We start from the raw sequence: 18960 nt of genomic DNA, 5'->3' as shown, positions 1-18960 counted from the left end.
AATGTTAACACTTTTCACCTTCATTTAACTTTCACAACAATCCTGGGAGTTAAGTATTATCATTCCCTTTTACAAAGGGGACACTGGGCCTTGGAAAGTATAAGTAAATTGCACAAGATCATATAGCTAGTAACTGGTGAATCCAAGGGTGATCTTCATCACCAAATCATACTGCCTCCTTTGGTTTTAGTTATGTTGGCATTTTCAGATTCCTGAATTCTTAATCTTTAGTTCAAAAAAGAATATATAAAAATTTAACAATGTCTGAAGATGGCAAACCCAAGAATCACCTTTACAGTACACTTATCATAAAAGACTGAGGGCCGGGTGCGGTGGCTCATGTCTGTAATCCCAGCACTTCAGGAGGCCGAGATAGCTGGATCACAAAGTTAAGAGATCGAGACCATCCTGGCCAACACGGTGAAACCCTGTCTCTACTAAAAATACAAAAATTAGCTGGGCATGGTGGCATAGCCTGTAGTCCCAGCTACTCAGGAGGCTGAGGCAGGAGAATCGCTTAAACCCGGGAGGCAGACATTGCAGTGAGCCAAGATCACGCCACCGCACTCCAGCCTGGCAACAGACCAGGACTCTGTCTCCAAAAAAAAAAAAAACTGAGGAAAATACAGTCCCTATATCTTAATAAGATTCTCCATAGAAAATCCAAACTATGCAAATAAACATTTAATGATAAAACTATCTTCACTGAATAGACAGTTACACTAGCAAGGAAACTAAATTTTTACCTATGATGTCCCCACAGATTCAGTTTAGAGAGTCGTTTTTATTCTCACACTATCTTCCATAAAAAGTAAACCAATCGCCAGGCATAGTGGCTCATGCCTGTAATCCCAGCACTTTGGGAGGCCGAGGCAGGTGAATCACAAGGTCAGGTGTTCAAGACCAGCCTGGCCAACATGGTGAAATCCCGTCTCTACTAAAAATACAAAAATTAGCCAGGCATGGTGGCACGCGCCTGTAATCCCAGCTACTCAGGGGGAGGCTGAGGCAGGAGAATCGCTTGAACCCGGGAGGCAGAGGTTGTACTGAGCCGAGATTACGCCACTGCGCTCCAGCCTGGGCAACAAAGCAAGACTTCGTCTCAAAAAAAAAAGAGTAAACCAATCTAAGGAAAACCAGTGGTTAACTGGTCAAATTCTATTTCTAGTGGTTCAAATTCCATTTTAGAAAGCAGTAACCAGGCTGGGCATGGTGGCTCAAACCTGTAATCCCAGGACTTTCAGAGGCCGAGTTAGGCAGACCACTTCAGGCCAGGAGTTTGAGACAAGCCTGGCCCTGGCCAATGTGGCAAAACCCCGTCTCTACTAAAAATACAAAAATTAGCCAGGCATGGTGTCACACGCCTATAGTCCCAACTACTCAGGCTGGGAGGCTGAGGATAAGAATCCCTTGAACGTGGGAGGCGGAGGTTGCAGTGAGCCGAGATCACACCACTGCACTGCAGCCAGGGCGACACAGCAAGATACTGTGTCAAAAAAAAAAAAAAAAGATACATAGGAAACAACTGCAATTTCCTTACAGCTATTCTGAGACCCAAGCAGAAAATCAGATTTACTTCTCAAAAGATCCCTACTGATAACTTAAAATATGCCACACAATATTCTAAGTACCTTACAAAAATTAACTCTTTGAATCCTTATAACCACCCTATAAGATAAACTCACCTCTTACTATGTAACATAAGAATTAATGTTAATGACAGTTAAAATTTTATATATACTATACGGTTATAGGCCACGCACGGTGGCTCACACCTGTAATCTCAGCACTTTGGGAGGCCAAGGCAGGCGGACCACCTAAGGTCAGGAGTTCGAAACCAGCCTGGCCAACATGGGGAAACCCCATCTCTACAAAAAACACAAAAATTAGCCAGGTGCGGTGGCATGCACCTGTAATCCCAGCTACTCAGGAAGCTGAGGCAGGAGAATCACTTGAACCCAGGAGGCAGAGGTTGCAGTGAACCCAGATTGCACCACTGTACTACAGCCTGGGGGCAAAGTGAGACTCCATCTCGAAAAAAAAAAAAATACTAAGCCAATTTAACTGGGCGCAGTGGCTCACTTCTGCAAACTCAGCACTTTGGGAGGCTAAGAGAGGCAGATTGCTTGAGCCCAGGAGTTCAAGACCAGGCTGGACAACAAAAAATACAAAAATTAGCCAGGCATGGTGGCACATCTGTGGTCCCAGCTACTTGGGAGGCTAAGGTGGGAGGATCACCTGAACCCAGAAGTCAAGGCTGCAGTGAGCCAAGATCATGCCACTGCACTCTAGCCTGTGAAACACAGTGAGACCCTGTCTCAAAAAACAAAAACAAACACATAAACAAATACTAAGTGAATTTTTTCTTTGTATTACTCATAACGTCACCCAGAATCTGATTATCTGTTCTTACCACGATTCTGGTTCCATTCATGTGCTTCTCCTAAGTACTTTACATCAAACTGGTACTGTCCATTTATATAAAAATAATCATCAGTACTAAGAATGACTCCACTTGGATTATCCTCTTGCAAAGTCCTGTGAAAGATAAATGAAATAATTTTCATTACCTTTTCTTCTAAATTTTCTCTCCTAATTTTTCCAAAGTCATAAACAAAATAAATTATTCAAGTACTATCATTTTGTGGATCGCTTGAGGCCAGGAGTTCAAGGCCAGCCTGGCCAACATGGTGAAACCCCATCTCTACTAAACATACAAAAATTAGCCAGGTATGGTGGCATGCGCCTATAGTCCCAGCTACTAGGGAGGCTGAGGCATGAGAATTGCTAGAACCCAGGAGGCAGAGGTTGCAGTGAGCTGAGATTGTGCCACTGTACTCCAGCCTGGGAGACAGAGCAAGACTGTGTCTCAAAAAAATAAATAAATAAAATAAAAGAGTAAAAAGCAGCCTCGGCAACATAGCAAGAACCCAACTATACAAAAAAGACAAAAATTAGGCAGGTGTGGTAGTGTGCACCTATAGTCCCAGCTGCTTGGGAAGCTAAGTTGAGAGGATCACTTGAACCCAGGGGGTTTAGGTTACAGTGAGCCAAGGTTGCACCACTGCACTCCAGCCTGGGTGACAGAATAAGACCCTCTCTCAAAAAAGAAAAAAAATTAAACACAAATAGATAAATACAAGAACAAACATATTGTAATATTCAAACAAATCATACTGAAAATACTCTAAGCAGAAGTTTAATTCCAAAAAAAATCTGACCTAAGGCAGGTCTATTTTGCTTTATGTAAATTAATATTCAGAAACTTGTTTTTAATGTTACAAAGACCTTTTATCCTTAACTATAAAATCTTTATAATGGTTAGAAGATTAACAAATTTTTAATTATCCTTTTCTGAAAATATATGTCCCTTTCTGTAGCATCTATTAAGTGCCAGGCACTGTTTTAAGCACTGAGCATACATCAATGAACAAAAAAAGACACAAAAGCTTGCATTCATGGAGCTTACATTCTAGTGAATGCTCATTTGATCCCAATTCCTGTTTGTCCTCTTCTCTTTGTAGCTTTCCCTTCTCTGACACTTCCGTTTTTACCGTTAAACATGTATATATCTCAGCTATCTTTAAAAATTCTAACTAGGCTGGGTATGGTAGCTCATGCCTATAGTCCCAGCACTTTGGGAGGCTGAGGTGGGAAGACTGCTTGAGCCCAGGAGTTTGAGATGAGCCTGGGCAAGCTGGTAAGACTCTGTCTCTACAAAAAATTTTAAAATGAGCCAGGTGTGGTGGCCCATGCCTGTAGTCCTAGCTACTCAGGAGGCCAAGGCAGGAGGATTGCTTGAACCCAGGAATTCAAGGCAACACTGAGCTATGAACATGCCACTGCACTCCAGCCTGGGTGACAAAGCAAGACCCTGTCTCTTAAAAAAAAAAAAAAAAAGTTTGAGACCAGCCTGGCCAACATGGTGAAACCCTGTCTCTACTAAAAATATAAAAATTAGCTGGGGGTGGCAGCAAATACCTGTAATCCCAGCTACTCAGGAGACCGAGGCTGGAGAATCTCATAAACCTGGGGAGGTGGAGGTTGCAGTAAACTGAGATCACACCACTGCACAACAGCCTGGGTGACAGAGTCAGACTCTGTCAAAAAAAAAAAAAATTGTAACTACACTTTGGGACCCCTTTCAACTACTACCCAACTTCTCTCCTTCCTTTAACTCCATCATCAGAGCTTGTTAAACCCTTTTGTCCTCACAGGACAACAAAATTGTTTCTCAGATATCCATTTATGACCTTCTTTCCAATAAATTCAAAGGGCTTTTTGCACCCATCGTTTTCCTTTGGTTTGAATACTAGACCATTCTCTTCAAGACAACGCAGGTTTGTCGGGCGTGGTGGCTCACGCCTGTAATCCCAGCACTTTGGGAGGCCGAGGCGGGCGGATCACAAGGTCAGGAGATCAAGACCATCCCGGCTAACACGGTGAAACCCCATCTCTACTAAAAATACAAAAAATTAACCAGGCGCGGTGGCAGTGGCTGTAGTCCCGCTACTCCGGAGGCTGAGGCAGGAGAATGGCGTGAACCTGGGAGGCGGAGCTTGCAGTGAGCCGAGATCGCGCCACTGCACTCTAGCCTGGGCGACACAGCAAGACTCCGTCTCCAAAAAAAAAAAAAAAAGACAACGCAGGTTCTATGTCTCAACACTCTTCCTGTTATTTCTCTCTCTTCATTCAAAAAATATTAAGTTTCTACCTTGTGAAAAGCACATTTTTCTTTACCCACACTGTAGCTGCCTCTGATTCTAAAGGCCCCTGAAACCTAGTTCTTCAAACTTCTCTCACAGCTCAACTGCCTTCTAAGGTACCACCTTTCAGTCCAATCTCTTTCATGAAACACACTGCCATGACTGACAGTAACATCTATAATATTAAATTGTTTTATGTTGTTGTTGCTATTAAGTCAGTTAGAAAAGCCTACATGTCTACTGAAAAATATGCTTATAAGTGTATCAGCAGAATATGTGGAAATTTACTAGCAGAGAAACCCAGACACAGAAAAGATACCAAAAAAAAAAAACTAAAAATAAGTTTATGAAGGACATTCTCCAGTTATCTATGCATATTCATTAAGACTAGACTAGATACACCCAGGATCAAATAGAGACCCAACTGATAATGTTAGAAGGCTAATGGTTAAAATTTGGAAAAAGGAAAAAAAAAAAAAAAGAACTAGCAAGCCAGGCGCGGTGGCTCATGCCTGTAATCCCAGCACTTTGGGAGGCCGGAGCGGGTGGATCACGAGGTCAGGAAATCGAGACCATCCTGGCTAACACGGTGAAACCCCGTCTCTACTAAAAATACAAAAAAGTAGCTGGGCGTGGTGGTGGGCGCCTGTAGTCCCAGCTGCTCGGGAGGCTGAGGCAGGAATAGCATGAACCTGGGAGGCGGAGCTTGCAGTGAGCCGAGATCGCGCCACTGCACTCCAGCCTGGGCAACAGAGCAAGACTCCGTCTCAAAAAAAAAAGAACTAGCATATAAAATAGATTAGGTGAAATCTTCTGGAATTTAAAGGCTAAGCAGGGATATGAAAACAATACTCTTCAAGGAGTGCCACTGAAACCATTACAAAGCTGCCTCTAACACTGACTCCTGTCTCCCAAATTAAGGCACTCACAGCCTACCTTAACTACAGAAGGGATAAAGGTGTATATATGAGATCAAATAACTGATGGTACTCTATTTTGGAACAGAAAAGTCCCTGAAAACTTGAAGTTCTCTGACTACCAGTTGTCATCCTATACTCTCTTCCTTCAAATCACACATTTCTAAAAGCATTATTTAACAACATTCTATAATCCTGAATTTCCAACTACCAGTAAAATTAATGTATTTAAGACTTCCATTCCATGAAATCAAGATCAATTATATCTCTTTAACTCTGTGATCAAAGCTGAACTCATCTTTCTCCCACTCAAATTAGCTCTCTTCTACTACATCAATAGCTCACAATTTTGAAATTGTCTTTAATTTTTTCTTCTGTCTTTCAAAGAGATATTCCAAGATGAACGGTTCCAATAAACTTCCACAGAAAACAGTGTTATTAGCTACACAAAGTTAGGAAACCTTAGTAAAAAGAAAACATTTTAGGGGTTACTAAAGATCTCTACTAAGCAAAGCATTTTGCCTATTTATTCATACTTGTGTTCAAATTCAGACATTATACTATTTTTTTAAAACCCAATTAAACCTCATACCTTGCCAAAAAAGATTTTCCAGATCCCGGAAGACCTCTGAGAAGAACAAGAACTAGTCCAACGTAAGATGTCTTCTTTCTTACAACCTGAGAAACTGGGGTTTCTTGTACTTGATAAGCACTTGTTCCATCTTTATTTCTCCATACTTTTGTTGGGGAAGTGTGAGAAATAACTGAGGGTGGAAATGTGTAGTTGACAGATCTCCAGTGTGCAGCTGTGGTTACAACAGGAGCTACAAAGCCATGGTTTCCTTGGAAGAGGTCAAAAGCAGGAATCATTGGATTCCACATCGGTGGAGGTGGCGGAGGAGGCAACAGTAATGGGAGAGGAGCAAGTACCGGGCAGTAACTCACATCCTTCCCCTTAGTTGGCAGTTCAGGATGTTTGTGTGGCTTGAAGTTGAACCCTTCGGAAGGTAGAAACACATCAGAGACCCGAGTAGATTTCTGATCCCCACCTGTACCTGGTAAATCAAGCCCTGGAAGGTTTAAACAAGCCTGAGGTTCACTGGCATCCAAATCTACAGGAGCTTCAGAGAATTGAGCCTCAACGCACTCAGATTCTAAAAGTTCTTTCTGTTTTTGATTGAGACTGCTACAACCTGCGATGGAGTCACTTGCTACATTTAAAGAACTACTGAGAAGAGAATCTTCTGGGTAGTTACTTTCCAAAGCCAATGTGTTATCCTTTATAAAACACTTGGACTCGTTCAAAACTGAATGTGAAGGTAATGGGTTTAAACTTAAAGTAGAACCAGAATTCTCTAAATTTTCACCGTTCAAATTCATATTTTGTGTAGAAAAAATGGGAGTCATATTACTTGAATCAGGATTTATAAACTCACTCGAGTCATTAAAACTATTAACATCTTGTGAAGGCAAAAATGAGTATACTTGGTCATCAGGAGAAGAGTTCAATTTCTCAAAAGCATTCTGTATTAAGGAATCCAGGTCTTCAGTTAGCTGCATGTCCAAAAATGAATCCATTTTTGAATCTTCACTCTCTTCTTCAGGATGTTTTTCCATTATTTTACTTTCTGCTGCACCTACTTGGTTCTCAGAAGCAACGAAACTTTGTGAAGATGATTCTTCTATCTTGGTATCAGTGGCAGATAATTCTAATAGACAATCCATAGCATTTTCAACTGTACAACAAGAAGAATAATAACAACAACAAAAATATAGACAGAGAAAACAGATTTAATAATTTTATTAAAATCCAGCTAAAATTATATTGGATTTTGCATTGAACAGAATATAAATGTACAATATTCATGTTATTTTTAAAAAATTAATATTGTATTAACATACCAAAGTCTGTAGTAGCAAAAAGTCTGAATGATGGAGACATGCAATCCTATTCTTTCAGGAAAACAGTAATAAACCAAGCTAATAAACTATCATCAAATAAATATTATTTGCTGAATTGAGTAAATACATAAATATCTGTAATTGGACATATTAGGCTTATTTATAAAAGTCCTAAAGCCTGTTGTTTAACAAATACTTACCTATTGCATGCACACTTTTAAATATTAAGTATTTTATGTATTCTCTTAGTAAATCTAACTTATTTACATGATCCATGCTATGAATTTCACTTACTACAAAGAATATTTGAGCATGTACTGCATATCAGAAATATTTTGTAAAAAAAAATCTTTAATATGCTCAAAGAACTTTGCAATCTAATAGAGATTTAAAACAATTATATTAGAGACAAATAATGCACACTTTTTGGCGCGGTCGCTCATGCCTGTAATCCCAGCACTTTGGGAGGCTGAGGCGGGTGGATCACCTGAGGTCAGGAGTTAGAGACCAGCCTAGCCAACGTGGCGAAACCCCATCTCTACTAAAAATATAAAAATTAGCTGGGCCTAGTGGCGGCGCATGCCTGTAATCCCAGCTACTCAGGAGCCTGAGGTGGGAGAATCTCTTGAACCCGGGAGGCAGAGGTGGTAGTGAGCAGAGATCGCGCCACTGCACTCCAGCCTTGGTGACAGAGCGAGACTCCCTCTCAACAATAAATAAATAAATAATGCACACTTTTGATAATGTACAAATGCCATAGAAGCACAAAGGAGAATAAGAAAAGATCTCACATAAAGTGATATGTGAACTGGGACTTGAAGATTAAAAAGTAACTTGCCAGACACAAGAGAAAAAAGGGTAAACCCAGGCTTGGCTCTCCCTAGAGGGAGGTCGATTGGGTGAAATTGGGAAGAGTCCTGTATGTCATGTTAAGAAATATTAATTTTATTTTCGAAGGGAACTTGAAGGAAACTACCAGTCATAGCATTTGAGCTAGAAGTTTTATACACATCACCTCACTGAATCCTCAAATACTACCATGAGGTATATTATTCCTAGCAAACAGATGAAGAAATGAAGTTAAAAAGTACATTAACTTGACCCAAGTCACACAGATAGTCAGTGACAGAGCCAGGACTGGTGTATCTGACTCCAATGCTGAGCTCGTTCTGTTATAACACAAATAGGGAGCCATTAGAAATTTTAAGGCCAGGTGTGGCAGCTCATGCCTATAATCCTAACATTTTGGGAGGCTGAGGCAGGTAGATCGCTTGAGCCCGGGAGTTCGAGACCAGCCTGGGCAACATGGAAAAACCCTGTCTCTACAAAAATTAACCAGTGTGGTAGCATGTGCGTATAGTACCAGCCACATAGGAGGCTGAGGTAGGAGAATCACTTCAGCCCATGAGGTCGAGGCTACAGTGAGCCTCTAGTGAAAGTGATTACTGCGCTCCAGCCTGGGCGACTGAGTGAGGCCCTATCTCAAAAAAAAAGGAAACCAAAAAAAAAATAATAATAAGAATTTTTAAGCATCTGAAGTTTGGAGGGAGGGGTTGTTTATTTTGTGTTTTGTCTTGCTGTTTTAAGAAAGATAAGTCTGGAAACAGCACAGCAGAGTAGGTAACAGCTCTGGTCTGGAGTCAGAACACCAACATTTAAATCTCTACTGCTGGCTATGACACTTTCAATAAGTTAACTTTCCTAAACCTCGATTTTCTCATTTGTAATATGGGGATAATAAAAGCACCTACCTCATAGGTTGCTGTGAGGATTAAATGAGATAATCCATGAAAATGTGCTGTGCACAAGAACTGGCACCTAGTAAGCACCCAATTAATGTTCCCTTAAGAAGAAAAACAAAGAGGGATTGGAGGGGGCAAGCCTGGCAGAGACCAATTAGGAGATCATAGCAATACTACAAAGGACAGAAAACCTAAAAATGGAAGAAAAAAAAGGTGGCGGGGGTGGGCAGGGACGGGGGAAAAAAAAGAAAGCAAACGTAAGGAGTATTTCTATGAAAAAAATCTACATGACAGTAAAACCAGAAAAGATCAACTAAAAACTTAATGTCTATACAATGAAAAATTACACTAAGTAAAAGTAAATTAAAGATCAAAATGGATAGGTACTTATCACATAAAAAAAAGTCCTTATACAGATTGCTGGGAAAAATTAAAACCATGGTATAAAAAAAATTTTTTTTCAATGAATGAACAATTTACACAAGAATACAAGAATAAACAAACATGTACAAAAATGTTCAACATTCCTCTTTATTAAAAAAACACAAATTAGGAAAAATGCAATTTTATTCCTATTAAAATCTTAAAACATGGGCCGGGTGCGGTGGCTCACGCCTGTAATCCTAGCAGTTTGGGAGGCTGAGGCACGTGGATCACCTGAGGTCAGGAGTTCGAGACCAGCCTGGCCAACATGATGAAACCCCATTCTCTACTAAAAATACAAAAAAAAAATTAGCCAGGCACGGTGGCAGACGCCTGTAATCCCAGCTACTTCAGAGCCTGAGGCAGGAGAATCACTTTAACTCGGGAGGCCGAGGTTGCCATGAGCCAAGATGGCGCCACTGCACTCCGGCCTGGGCAGCAAGAGCAAAACTCCGTCTCAAAAAAATAAAATCTTAAAACACTACTACACAATGTTGAAAAGGCTGAAGTGAAACCACTACACTTATGCAAGCCTGGTGGAATTACAAGTCAGCACACCTCATTGGTAGGCAATTCAGCAGTATGCTTCCAAGAGCCAAAGCAGTTCTTACCCTGTGACGCAAGAAAATAAAATTTTGGAACTAAGAAAAAAAAAGCCAAAAGAAAGAAAAATATATTTTTACCAAGATGTTCTCTGCAATATTAATTATTCACGAAAAACGTAGATATAACTAAACTACGGCACAACTCAGTAGATTAGAAACCCATTAAAAATATAGATTACAGCAACATAGACAAATGCTTATGTTAAGTTAAAAACGCATAATAACAAAATTCCACCACTCAAATCTCAAATGCTTATGAACAAGGTCTATAGAAGATTCTGGAAAACAAAAAAGTTTTTTTGTTATGGTATAGGATGATGTGGATTTCTTGTAATTCCTCATTGCTATATTAGTTTATATGCAACAATTAAATTTTAAACATATCAAAATTAGGAAATGTCAAAGTAACTTACAAAACTCAATATACTATCATTTCTGAGCATCATGCACTGCTGACAATTGGTTTTCTGCATGCATAACTAGACAAGATATGCTCACAGACCACACGATGACTGAAACTGGAAGTTTATAACACATTACCAAAACTTCCCAAATCCAGAATAATTTTACCTTATACTGGCTAGTAACAATACTAAGCATCAACATTTAATTTACTCATCTAGCCAACTTATATAAACTCCCTTCTGTCTACATACTTCTAAACAATGTATGACAAGTTATTAATAACCTACCATACTGAAGACTTTACCAAAAACAAAAAACTAAAACTCAATCCTCACCAAAAAAAGTCCTATGAGGCACATACTGTTATATTTCTACCTAACAGATTAGAAAACTGAGACTCAGAGAGATTAAGTGGCAGAGCTGGAAATCCAACCCACGTTTCTTGACTCCAAAGTCAATGTTTTGAAATTATACTATTCTGCTAGCCTCAACTCTTAATCAGCTCTTATTTGCATAATTATAATTACCTAGTTGCTTAATAGATATTTACTTAGCTCCTATTATGAGTCAGTTGCTATGTTACGGGCTGAAGATACAGGAGTAAAACAAAGTTTTTAAAAACTCTGTCTTTATGGAGCTTACATTCTAGGAGAGTGGTTCTCAACCAGGTACAATTTTGCCTCCCAGGGGACAAATGACAATACATGGAGACATTTTTTATTGTCACAACTGGGTGGTAAGGAGCTATTGGCATCTAGTGTGTACAGGCCAGGGATGCTGCTAAACCTACAATGCATAGGAGAGCCACTCAAAATAAAGGATTATGTAGCCTAAAGTGTCAATAGTGCCAGTCTGTTCTAGAGTGAAGATGAAAGAGATAGAATATGCTATCTATACAAATACCTTACACCTAGAACTGCACATTTCTCAAGAGCAGAAAATATGTTTTATTCTTCATATCCCAAATACCAACTCAAATACCAACCTTAGTAACTTGCCAACAGCAGATGATTAATAAATGATGAATAAAATAGAAACAAGACATTTTTCTATATTACTATTAATCATGGCATAGTACACAAAGTCTTCTTATAAGACGGACAGGGTTCAAACTAAACTTTTTCTCACCTTTGAAATCACATTCAGAAAGCATCAAATACACTACATCAGGATCCAGATCAGAAAATATCTCTGAGATACTGGTGAAGAGTTCTTCCTGATCAACTTTTGTCTCACCCATGGAAGGTAGAGTAGTGGTTGGCTCCTCACGACTAGCAACACTGGATACGACAACTTCCTTAGGGTTTGCAGTCTTCCGAAAAGGATTTCCCCCAAGATTTTTCCTTCTCCTTGGCATTCTGACTTCCAAAACTAAAATGTTTCCCTTTTCTTAGTTAAGATGTTTGATATTTAAGTCATAATTCAAACAAAATAGGGTTAAATATCTTGCACAATCCAGCAGTAAAAAGACCTAAAATAGAAAGCAATTAAAAACACTCAGACTATATATATTTCCATTTCCAAAATCGGAATGACATCTTTATTTAGCTCTAAGAAAGTACCACCAACTCTAACAGCAGAGCTAAAAAGTAGTCAATTTCTCTCTCTTCAAAATATGCAGGTTTTGCCAGGATTGAACATGTTAAAAATTAAGATGTTAACAATATGTATTTCAGAACAATGAATACACTATTTCAATACATTTTTTCATTTTTAAAAACATGAAAGTCTTCATAAATATAATTAGAACGCGTACTGAACACCTATACTCAGATGTCCAATAGGCATTATAAATTTAACATGTCCAAAACAGCTCATCACCCCCTTCAAATCTGCTTTTCCCAGTCTTTCCCATCTCAGCGCAGCTATATCCTTCCAATGACTTGGGCCAAAATCTTGGAATAATCCTTGACTCCTCTCATCCCACATCCAACTGGTAAGCCAATTTTGTCAGTGCGACTCTCAAAACATATCCAGAATACTATCATTCCTCACTGCCACCACCCTAGACTTAGCTACCACAGCCTCTTGCCTGAATTACTATAAGTCTCCTATCTCTTGGTTTCCACCCTTGCCGCTTCAGTCTATTTAGCACCAAAGCCAGCGTGACTCAATTAAACCACATGTTGGATCATGCCTTTCTTCTACTAAACTATCCACTAGCTCCCTAACTCAGAACAAAAGCCAGAGCCCTTAAAATGGCCCATAACCTGGACACTGGTTACCTCTGTACTGTCCTTTCCCTTAGCCACACTTAGGTCTCCTCGCTCTTCTTCAAACACACCAGCAATGTTCTCCCCTGGGAACCTTTACACCTTGGTTCCCTCTACTGAACCACTTTTCTCCAAGTATCTCCTTATCACCTTCTTATCATTATTCAAATGTTACCTTCTCAGGACCTCAGAGCCCCAACACCATTTATCCCACTTTCCTACTTGAATTTTCTCCATAGGACTTATTGTTTTCTTACATAGCATATGTTTTACATACGTATTGTATTTACCACCCATATTCCATTAAATTGTAAGCTCCACAAGGGCAGGGACTCATACCTGGAATAGAACTACAGGCAGTCTACTTGTTTTCTCTGCTTGAATATATCTAATAAACATTTCAAACTTAACATATCCAAAACTAAATGTCTAATATATTTCCCAAAATCTGCTCTAATCATTGGGTCTGACACCTGTCATCTTTCACTCATATTCCAACCTCCTACCTGTTCTCCCTGTTTGCAACTTTGTCCCCCTATAGTCTATTTTCAATATACCAGCCAGAATGAGCTTTATACGATGTAAAAAGGGTCTGATCTAAACCCCTATATGTTCTCCATATCACTCAGAGAAAAAACTAAAGTTCTTACAATGACGTATCTCTCTGCTAGCCCTTGATATACTCTTCCTCAAGATATCTGCACAGCTAACTCCTGTACTCCTTCAAATTTTTGTTCAAGTGTCACATTCAATGATTTCTCTATTGATTATCCAACTGAAAATCATATACCCTGCTCCCTCTGCCCCAATCTCCCCTTTCCTGCTAACTATCCATTGCCCTTATCATCTTCTATTGTGTTATAAAATTTACCTTTTAATTAAATTTGTATCATAGCTCTCTCCACCTTCCAGAACTGCATTGTCAATATGGCAGCCACCAGCCATATGTTCCTATTTAAATTTAAATTAATTACAATTAAATAAAAGTACATTTATATATTAATATCAGACATAAGCAGAATTCAGAGCAAAGAAAATTATCACAGACAAAGAAAGGCACTGTGTAATGATAAAGGATCAGGCCATCAAAAAGATATAGTGGGCTGGGTGTTATGGCTCACGCCTGTAATCCCAGCACTTTGGGAGGCCAAGGTGGGTGGATCACCTGAGGTCAGGATGAGACCGGCCTGGCCAACATGGTGAAACTCTGTCTCTACTAAAATACAAAAATTAGCCAGGCGTGGTGGCATGGGCCTGTAATCCCAGCTACTCAGGAGGCTGAAGCAGAATTGCTTGAACCCGGGAGGCAGAGGTTGCAGTGAGCCAAGATAGCGCCATTACACTCCAGCCTGGACAACAAGAGCAAAACTCCATCTCAAAAAAAAAAAAAAAAAAAAAAAAAAAAAGAAGATATAGTAACCCTGGCCAGACTCAGGGGCTCGCGACTGTAATCCCAGCACGTTGGACAATGGGCAGGAGGATCACTTAAGGTGAGGAGTTTGAGACCAACCTGGCCAAAATGGCAAAACTCTGTCTCTACTAAAAATACAAAAAGAACTAACCTGTTGTCCCAGCTACTTGAGAGGCTAAGGCAGGAGAATCGCTTGAACCCAGGAGACAGAGGTGCAGTGAGCCAAGATCACGCCACTGCACTCGCGGTGGCTCACGCCTGTAATCCCAGCGCTTTGGGAGGTCGAGGCGGGCAGATCACCTAAAGTCAGGAGTTTGAGACCAGCCTGACCAACATGGAGAAACCCCATCTCCGCTAAAAATACAAAATTAGCCAGTAATCCCAGCTACTCGAGAGGCTAAGGCAGAATTGCTTGAACCCATGAGGCAGAGGTTGCATTGAGCTGAGATCACACCATTGCACTCCAGCCTGGGCAACAAGAGCGAAACTCCATCTCAAAAATAAATAAATAAATAAATATAAATAAAAAAGATATAGCAACCCTAAATGTATATGCACTAAAAAGAGCTACAAAATAAGTGAAGCTAAAACTGAAAGGAGAAGTAGACAAATTCACAATTATAGTTGGACACTTCAACACCACTCTATCAACAACAGACAGAATAAACTAGACAGTAAATCAGCAAATATATAGAACTTAAGAACACCAATAATTAAGGATCTAATCAACACTTACAGAACACTCCACCCAACAACAGCAAAATACACACTCTTTTCAAGTATTAACAGAACACATACCAAGATAGATCATATCCTAAGCTAAAACCAAATCACAACAAATTTAAAACAATTGATATCACACAGGTATGTTTTCCAACCACAATGGAATCAAACTAGAAATCAGTAACATAAAAATTTCCAAGCAATATACATCTAAATAATCCATGGGTCAATGACGAAGTCTCGAAAAAATTTTTAGAATATAATAAATTGAATGCCAATGAAAATATACCATATCAAAATTTGTAGGCCAGGTGTGGTGGCTCACGCCTACCTGGATTGTAATCCCAGCACCCTGGGAGGCTGAGGTGGGCAGACCACTCTGAGCTCAGGAGATCAAGACCATCCTGGGCAATATGGTAAAACCCCATCTCTACTAAAAGTACAAAAATTATCTGGGCACGGTGGCTCACACCTGTAATTGCAGCACTTTGGGAGGCCGAGGTGGGTGGATCGCCTGAGGTCAGGAGTTCAAGACCAGCCTGGCCAACATGGTGAAACCCCGTCTCTACTAATACAAAAATTAGCAAGGAGCGCTGGCACGCGCACTGAAGAAACAGAAGCAGGAGAATCGTTTGAACCCAGGAAGCAGAGGTTACAGTGAGCCAAGATAGTGCCATTGCACTCCAGCCTGGGCGACAAGAGCAAAACTCTGTCTCCAAAAGTAAATAAATAAATAAATAATAATAAATAAATAAATAATACAAATACAAAAATTAGCCATGCAAGGTGGCACACACCTATAATCCCAGCTACTCAGGAGGCTGAAGCAGGAGAATCACTTCAACCCGGGAAGCAAAGGTTGCAGTGAGCTAAGATCGAGCCACTGCACTCCAGTCTGGGTGACAGGGCAAGACTCTGTCTCAAAAAAAAAATTGTAGAACATGGCTAAAGCAGTGATTACAGGAAAATCTATAGCACTAAATGCATACATTAGAAAAGAAGTCTCAAGTGAATAATCTAAGCCCCCACCATAAGAACCCAGAAAACGAAGGGCAAATAAACTCAAACCCAGCAGAAAGAAGAAAATAATAAAGAGTAGGCCGGGGCCAGGCATGGTGGCTCATGCCTGTAATCCCAGCACTTTGGGAGGCTGAGGTGGGTGGATCACCTGAGGTCAGGAGTTCGAGACCAGTCTGCCCAATATGGTGAAACCCCGTCTCTACTAAAAATACAAAAATTAGCTGGGCATGGTGGTGCACGCCAGTAGTCCCAGCTACTTGGGAGGCTGAGACAAGAGAATCGTTTGAACCCAGTAGGTGGAGGCTGCAGTGAGCTGAGATTGTGTCACTGCACTCCAGCCTGGGCAACAGAGCAAGACTCTGTCTCAAAAAAAAAAAAAAGGAAATAATAAATAGCAGATAACAAATATTGGAAACAGAAAATAATGAGAAAATTCAATGAAATAAATTGCTGGTTTACCAAAATGATCTATAAAACTGAAAGACTAGCAAGACTGACAAAGAAAAAAGAAGACAGAAATTACCAACATCAGGAATGAAAAAGGGATATTACTACAGACCTTGCAGATATCAAACGGCTAATAAAGTAAACTATGAACACACAAAAGTTTGACAATTTATATGAAATGGACCAATGTCTCAAAAACCACAAAATATCAAAACTCATCCAATAAGACATAGATAAAATCACTATAATTTATAAAGAAATTTAATTCATAATTTTAAAACTCAAAAAAAAAAAATTCCAGGGCCAAATAGCTTCAATGGAAAATTCTAACAAAAATTTTTAGGAAAAAATAATACTAATCCTACATAATCTCTTCCAGAAAATAAGAAAACACTTCCAATCCATTTTATGATGCTAGTATTATCCTGATACCAAAAGCAGACAAAGCCAGTACAAAAAAACTACAGACCAATACTCCTCATGACTACAGACACAAAAATCCTTAACAAAATACTAGCAAATAAAATTCAGCAATATATATATATATTTTTTTTATTATTATTTTTGACACAAGGTCTTGCTCTATCACCCAGGCTGGAGTGCAGTGGATATAATTGTTTTTATATATTGTTGAATTTTGGCGGGGCATAGTAGTTCACACTTATAGTCCCGGAACTTTAGGAGGCTGAGTTGGAAGGATCGCTTGAGCCCAGGAGTTCAGGACCAGCCTGGGCAACACAGTGAGATCTCAACTCTACAGAAAAATTTAAAATTAGCCAAGCATGGTGGTACATACCTGTGCTCCCAGGTATCGGTGGGCAGGGTGAGGTGAAAGGATCACTTAGGCCCAGGTGGTCGAGGCTTCAGTGAGCCATGATCACACCACTATGCTCCAGCCTGGGTAACAGTAAGACCCTGTCTCAAAAAAAAAAAAAAAAAAAAAAGGATTGTAAACTATAATGAAATGGGGTTTATTCCAGGAAGGCAAGGCTAGTTCCATATTCAAAAATTAGTATAATCCACCATTTTAATGGGTGAAAGAATCGTATCAATCAATGCAGAAAATAATGACAAAATTCAACACCATTCATGGTAACTACCAGAAAAATAGGAACAAAAATATTCTCAACCTGATAAAAGCACCTACAAAAACCTACAGCTGACATTGTATTTGTAATGAAATACTAAACGCTTTCCTCCTAACATTAGGAAAAAGGCAAGATATCTACTCTCACCAATTTTATTCAAAATAATGCTGGAAGTTCTAGCTCATGAAATAAGAGAAAAAAAGAAAATAAAACGCATACAGATTAGGGAAGAAGAAATAAAAGTGTCCCTATTTGCAGATAACATGGTTATCTATGTATTATAGAAAATCCCAAGTAATCTATAAAATCTCCAACAAGAAAGTGAGTTTAACAAGGGTGCAAGATACAAGATAAACATATAAAAGAAACTGTATTTATACATACTAGCAAAAAACACATGGACACTGAAATTAAAGAAACAGTACCCTTCACAATTGCAAAAAAAAAAAAAACGGAGAAATACACTAAGTCCTCACTTATTAACCTCAATAGGATCTTATAAACTACAACTTTTTTTTTTGAGACTGAGTCTCGCTCTGTCACCCAGGTTGGAGTGCAATGGCGTGATCTTGGCTCACTGCAACCTCCACCTCCTGGGTTCAAGCAATTCTCCTGCCTCAGCCTCCTGAGTAGCTGGGTTTACAGGCACATGCCACCACACCCAGCTAATTTTTGTATTTTTAGTAGAGATGGGGTTTCACCATGTTGACCAGGCTGGTCTCGAACTCCTGACCTCAGGTGATCGGCCTGCCTCAGCCTCCCGAAGTACTGGGATTACAGGCATGACTCACCACGCCTGGCTGTAAACTACAACTTTAAGCAAGACAATACGTAACCAATTTTTTTCCTCATCAACATTATAACAGAATGACGTTGAACGAAAGTATGTTGTTCAAGGACCTGATACATGTGGTTTCACTTAAAATCACAGTTTCCGAGAACCTATTGATGATGTTATGTGAGGACTTCCTATATTTCAGTACATAGGTATAAATCTAAGAAAACAAGTACAAAACTTAATATGCTGAAAACTGTGAAAGAAATGTTCAAAGACAGGAAGACAACACAGTAAATATGTCAGTTCTTCCCCAAATTGATATACACGTTTAAGAAAATGCCTACCAGAACCCAAGCAAGATTTTTTTATAGATATAGATAAAATTATTCTAAAATTGATAAGACAAAGGAACTAAAATAGGTAAAATAGCTTTGAAAAAGAACAAAGCAGGAGGAATCGTCAACCTGATTTCAAGGGTTTCTGTATGGCTACACTAATCAAAACTATGTAGCATCAGTGGAGGGACAGAAATACAGACCTGATAACAGATTATAGATCTGGGAACAAGAGAGAAAACCTA

At 39.5% G+C, this 18960-nt stretch overlaps 1 protein-coding gene across 5 annotated transcripts in view; it reads right to left on the bottom strand.

The window, feature by feature from the left end:
• N4BP2 (NEDD4 binding protein 2) overlaps positions 1 to 18960 on the bottom strand; it is a 103619-nt gene that overhangs the window by 48763 nt on the left and 35896 nt on the right. For 2 of the 5 annotated variants that reach the window (XM_063705232.1, XM_055384814.2), the window contains exons 2-3: positions 6216 to 7359; positions 2414 to 2538 (exon numbers count right to left, since the gene is read on the bottom strand). In XM_063705232.1, the coding sequence (XP_063561302.1) occupies positions 2414 to 2538; positions 6216 to 7359 (1269 nt within the window). Of the gene's footprint in view, positions 1 to 2413; positions 2539 to 6215; positions 7360 to 9276; positions 9369 to 11828; positions 12172 to 17310; positions 17380 to 18960 lie in introns of those variants that run through there. The other 3 variants (XM_055384813.2, XM_063705234.1, XM_063705233.1) reach the window with 3 other exon arrangements.

Source organism: Gorilla gorilla, chromosome 3 (assembly GCF_029281585.2).
Source record: "Gorilla gorilla gorilla isolate KB3781 chromosome 3, NHGRI_mGorGor1-v2.1_pri, whole genome shotgun sequence".
NCBI classification, from domain to species: Eukaryota; Metazoa; Chordata; class Mammalia; order Primates; family Hominidae; genus Gorilla; species Gorilla gorilla.
Note: the sequence above shows the minus strand (reverse complement) of the source record. Positions and strands in the feature narration are given on the sequence as shown.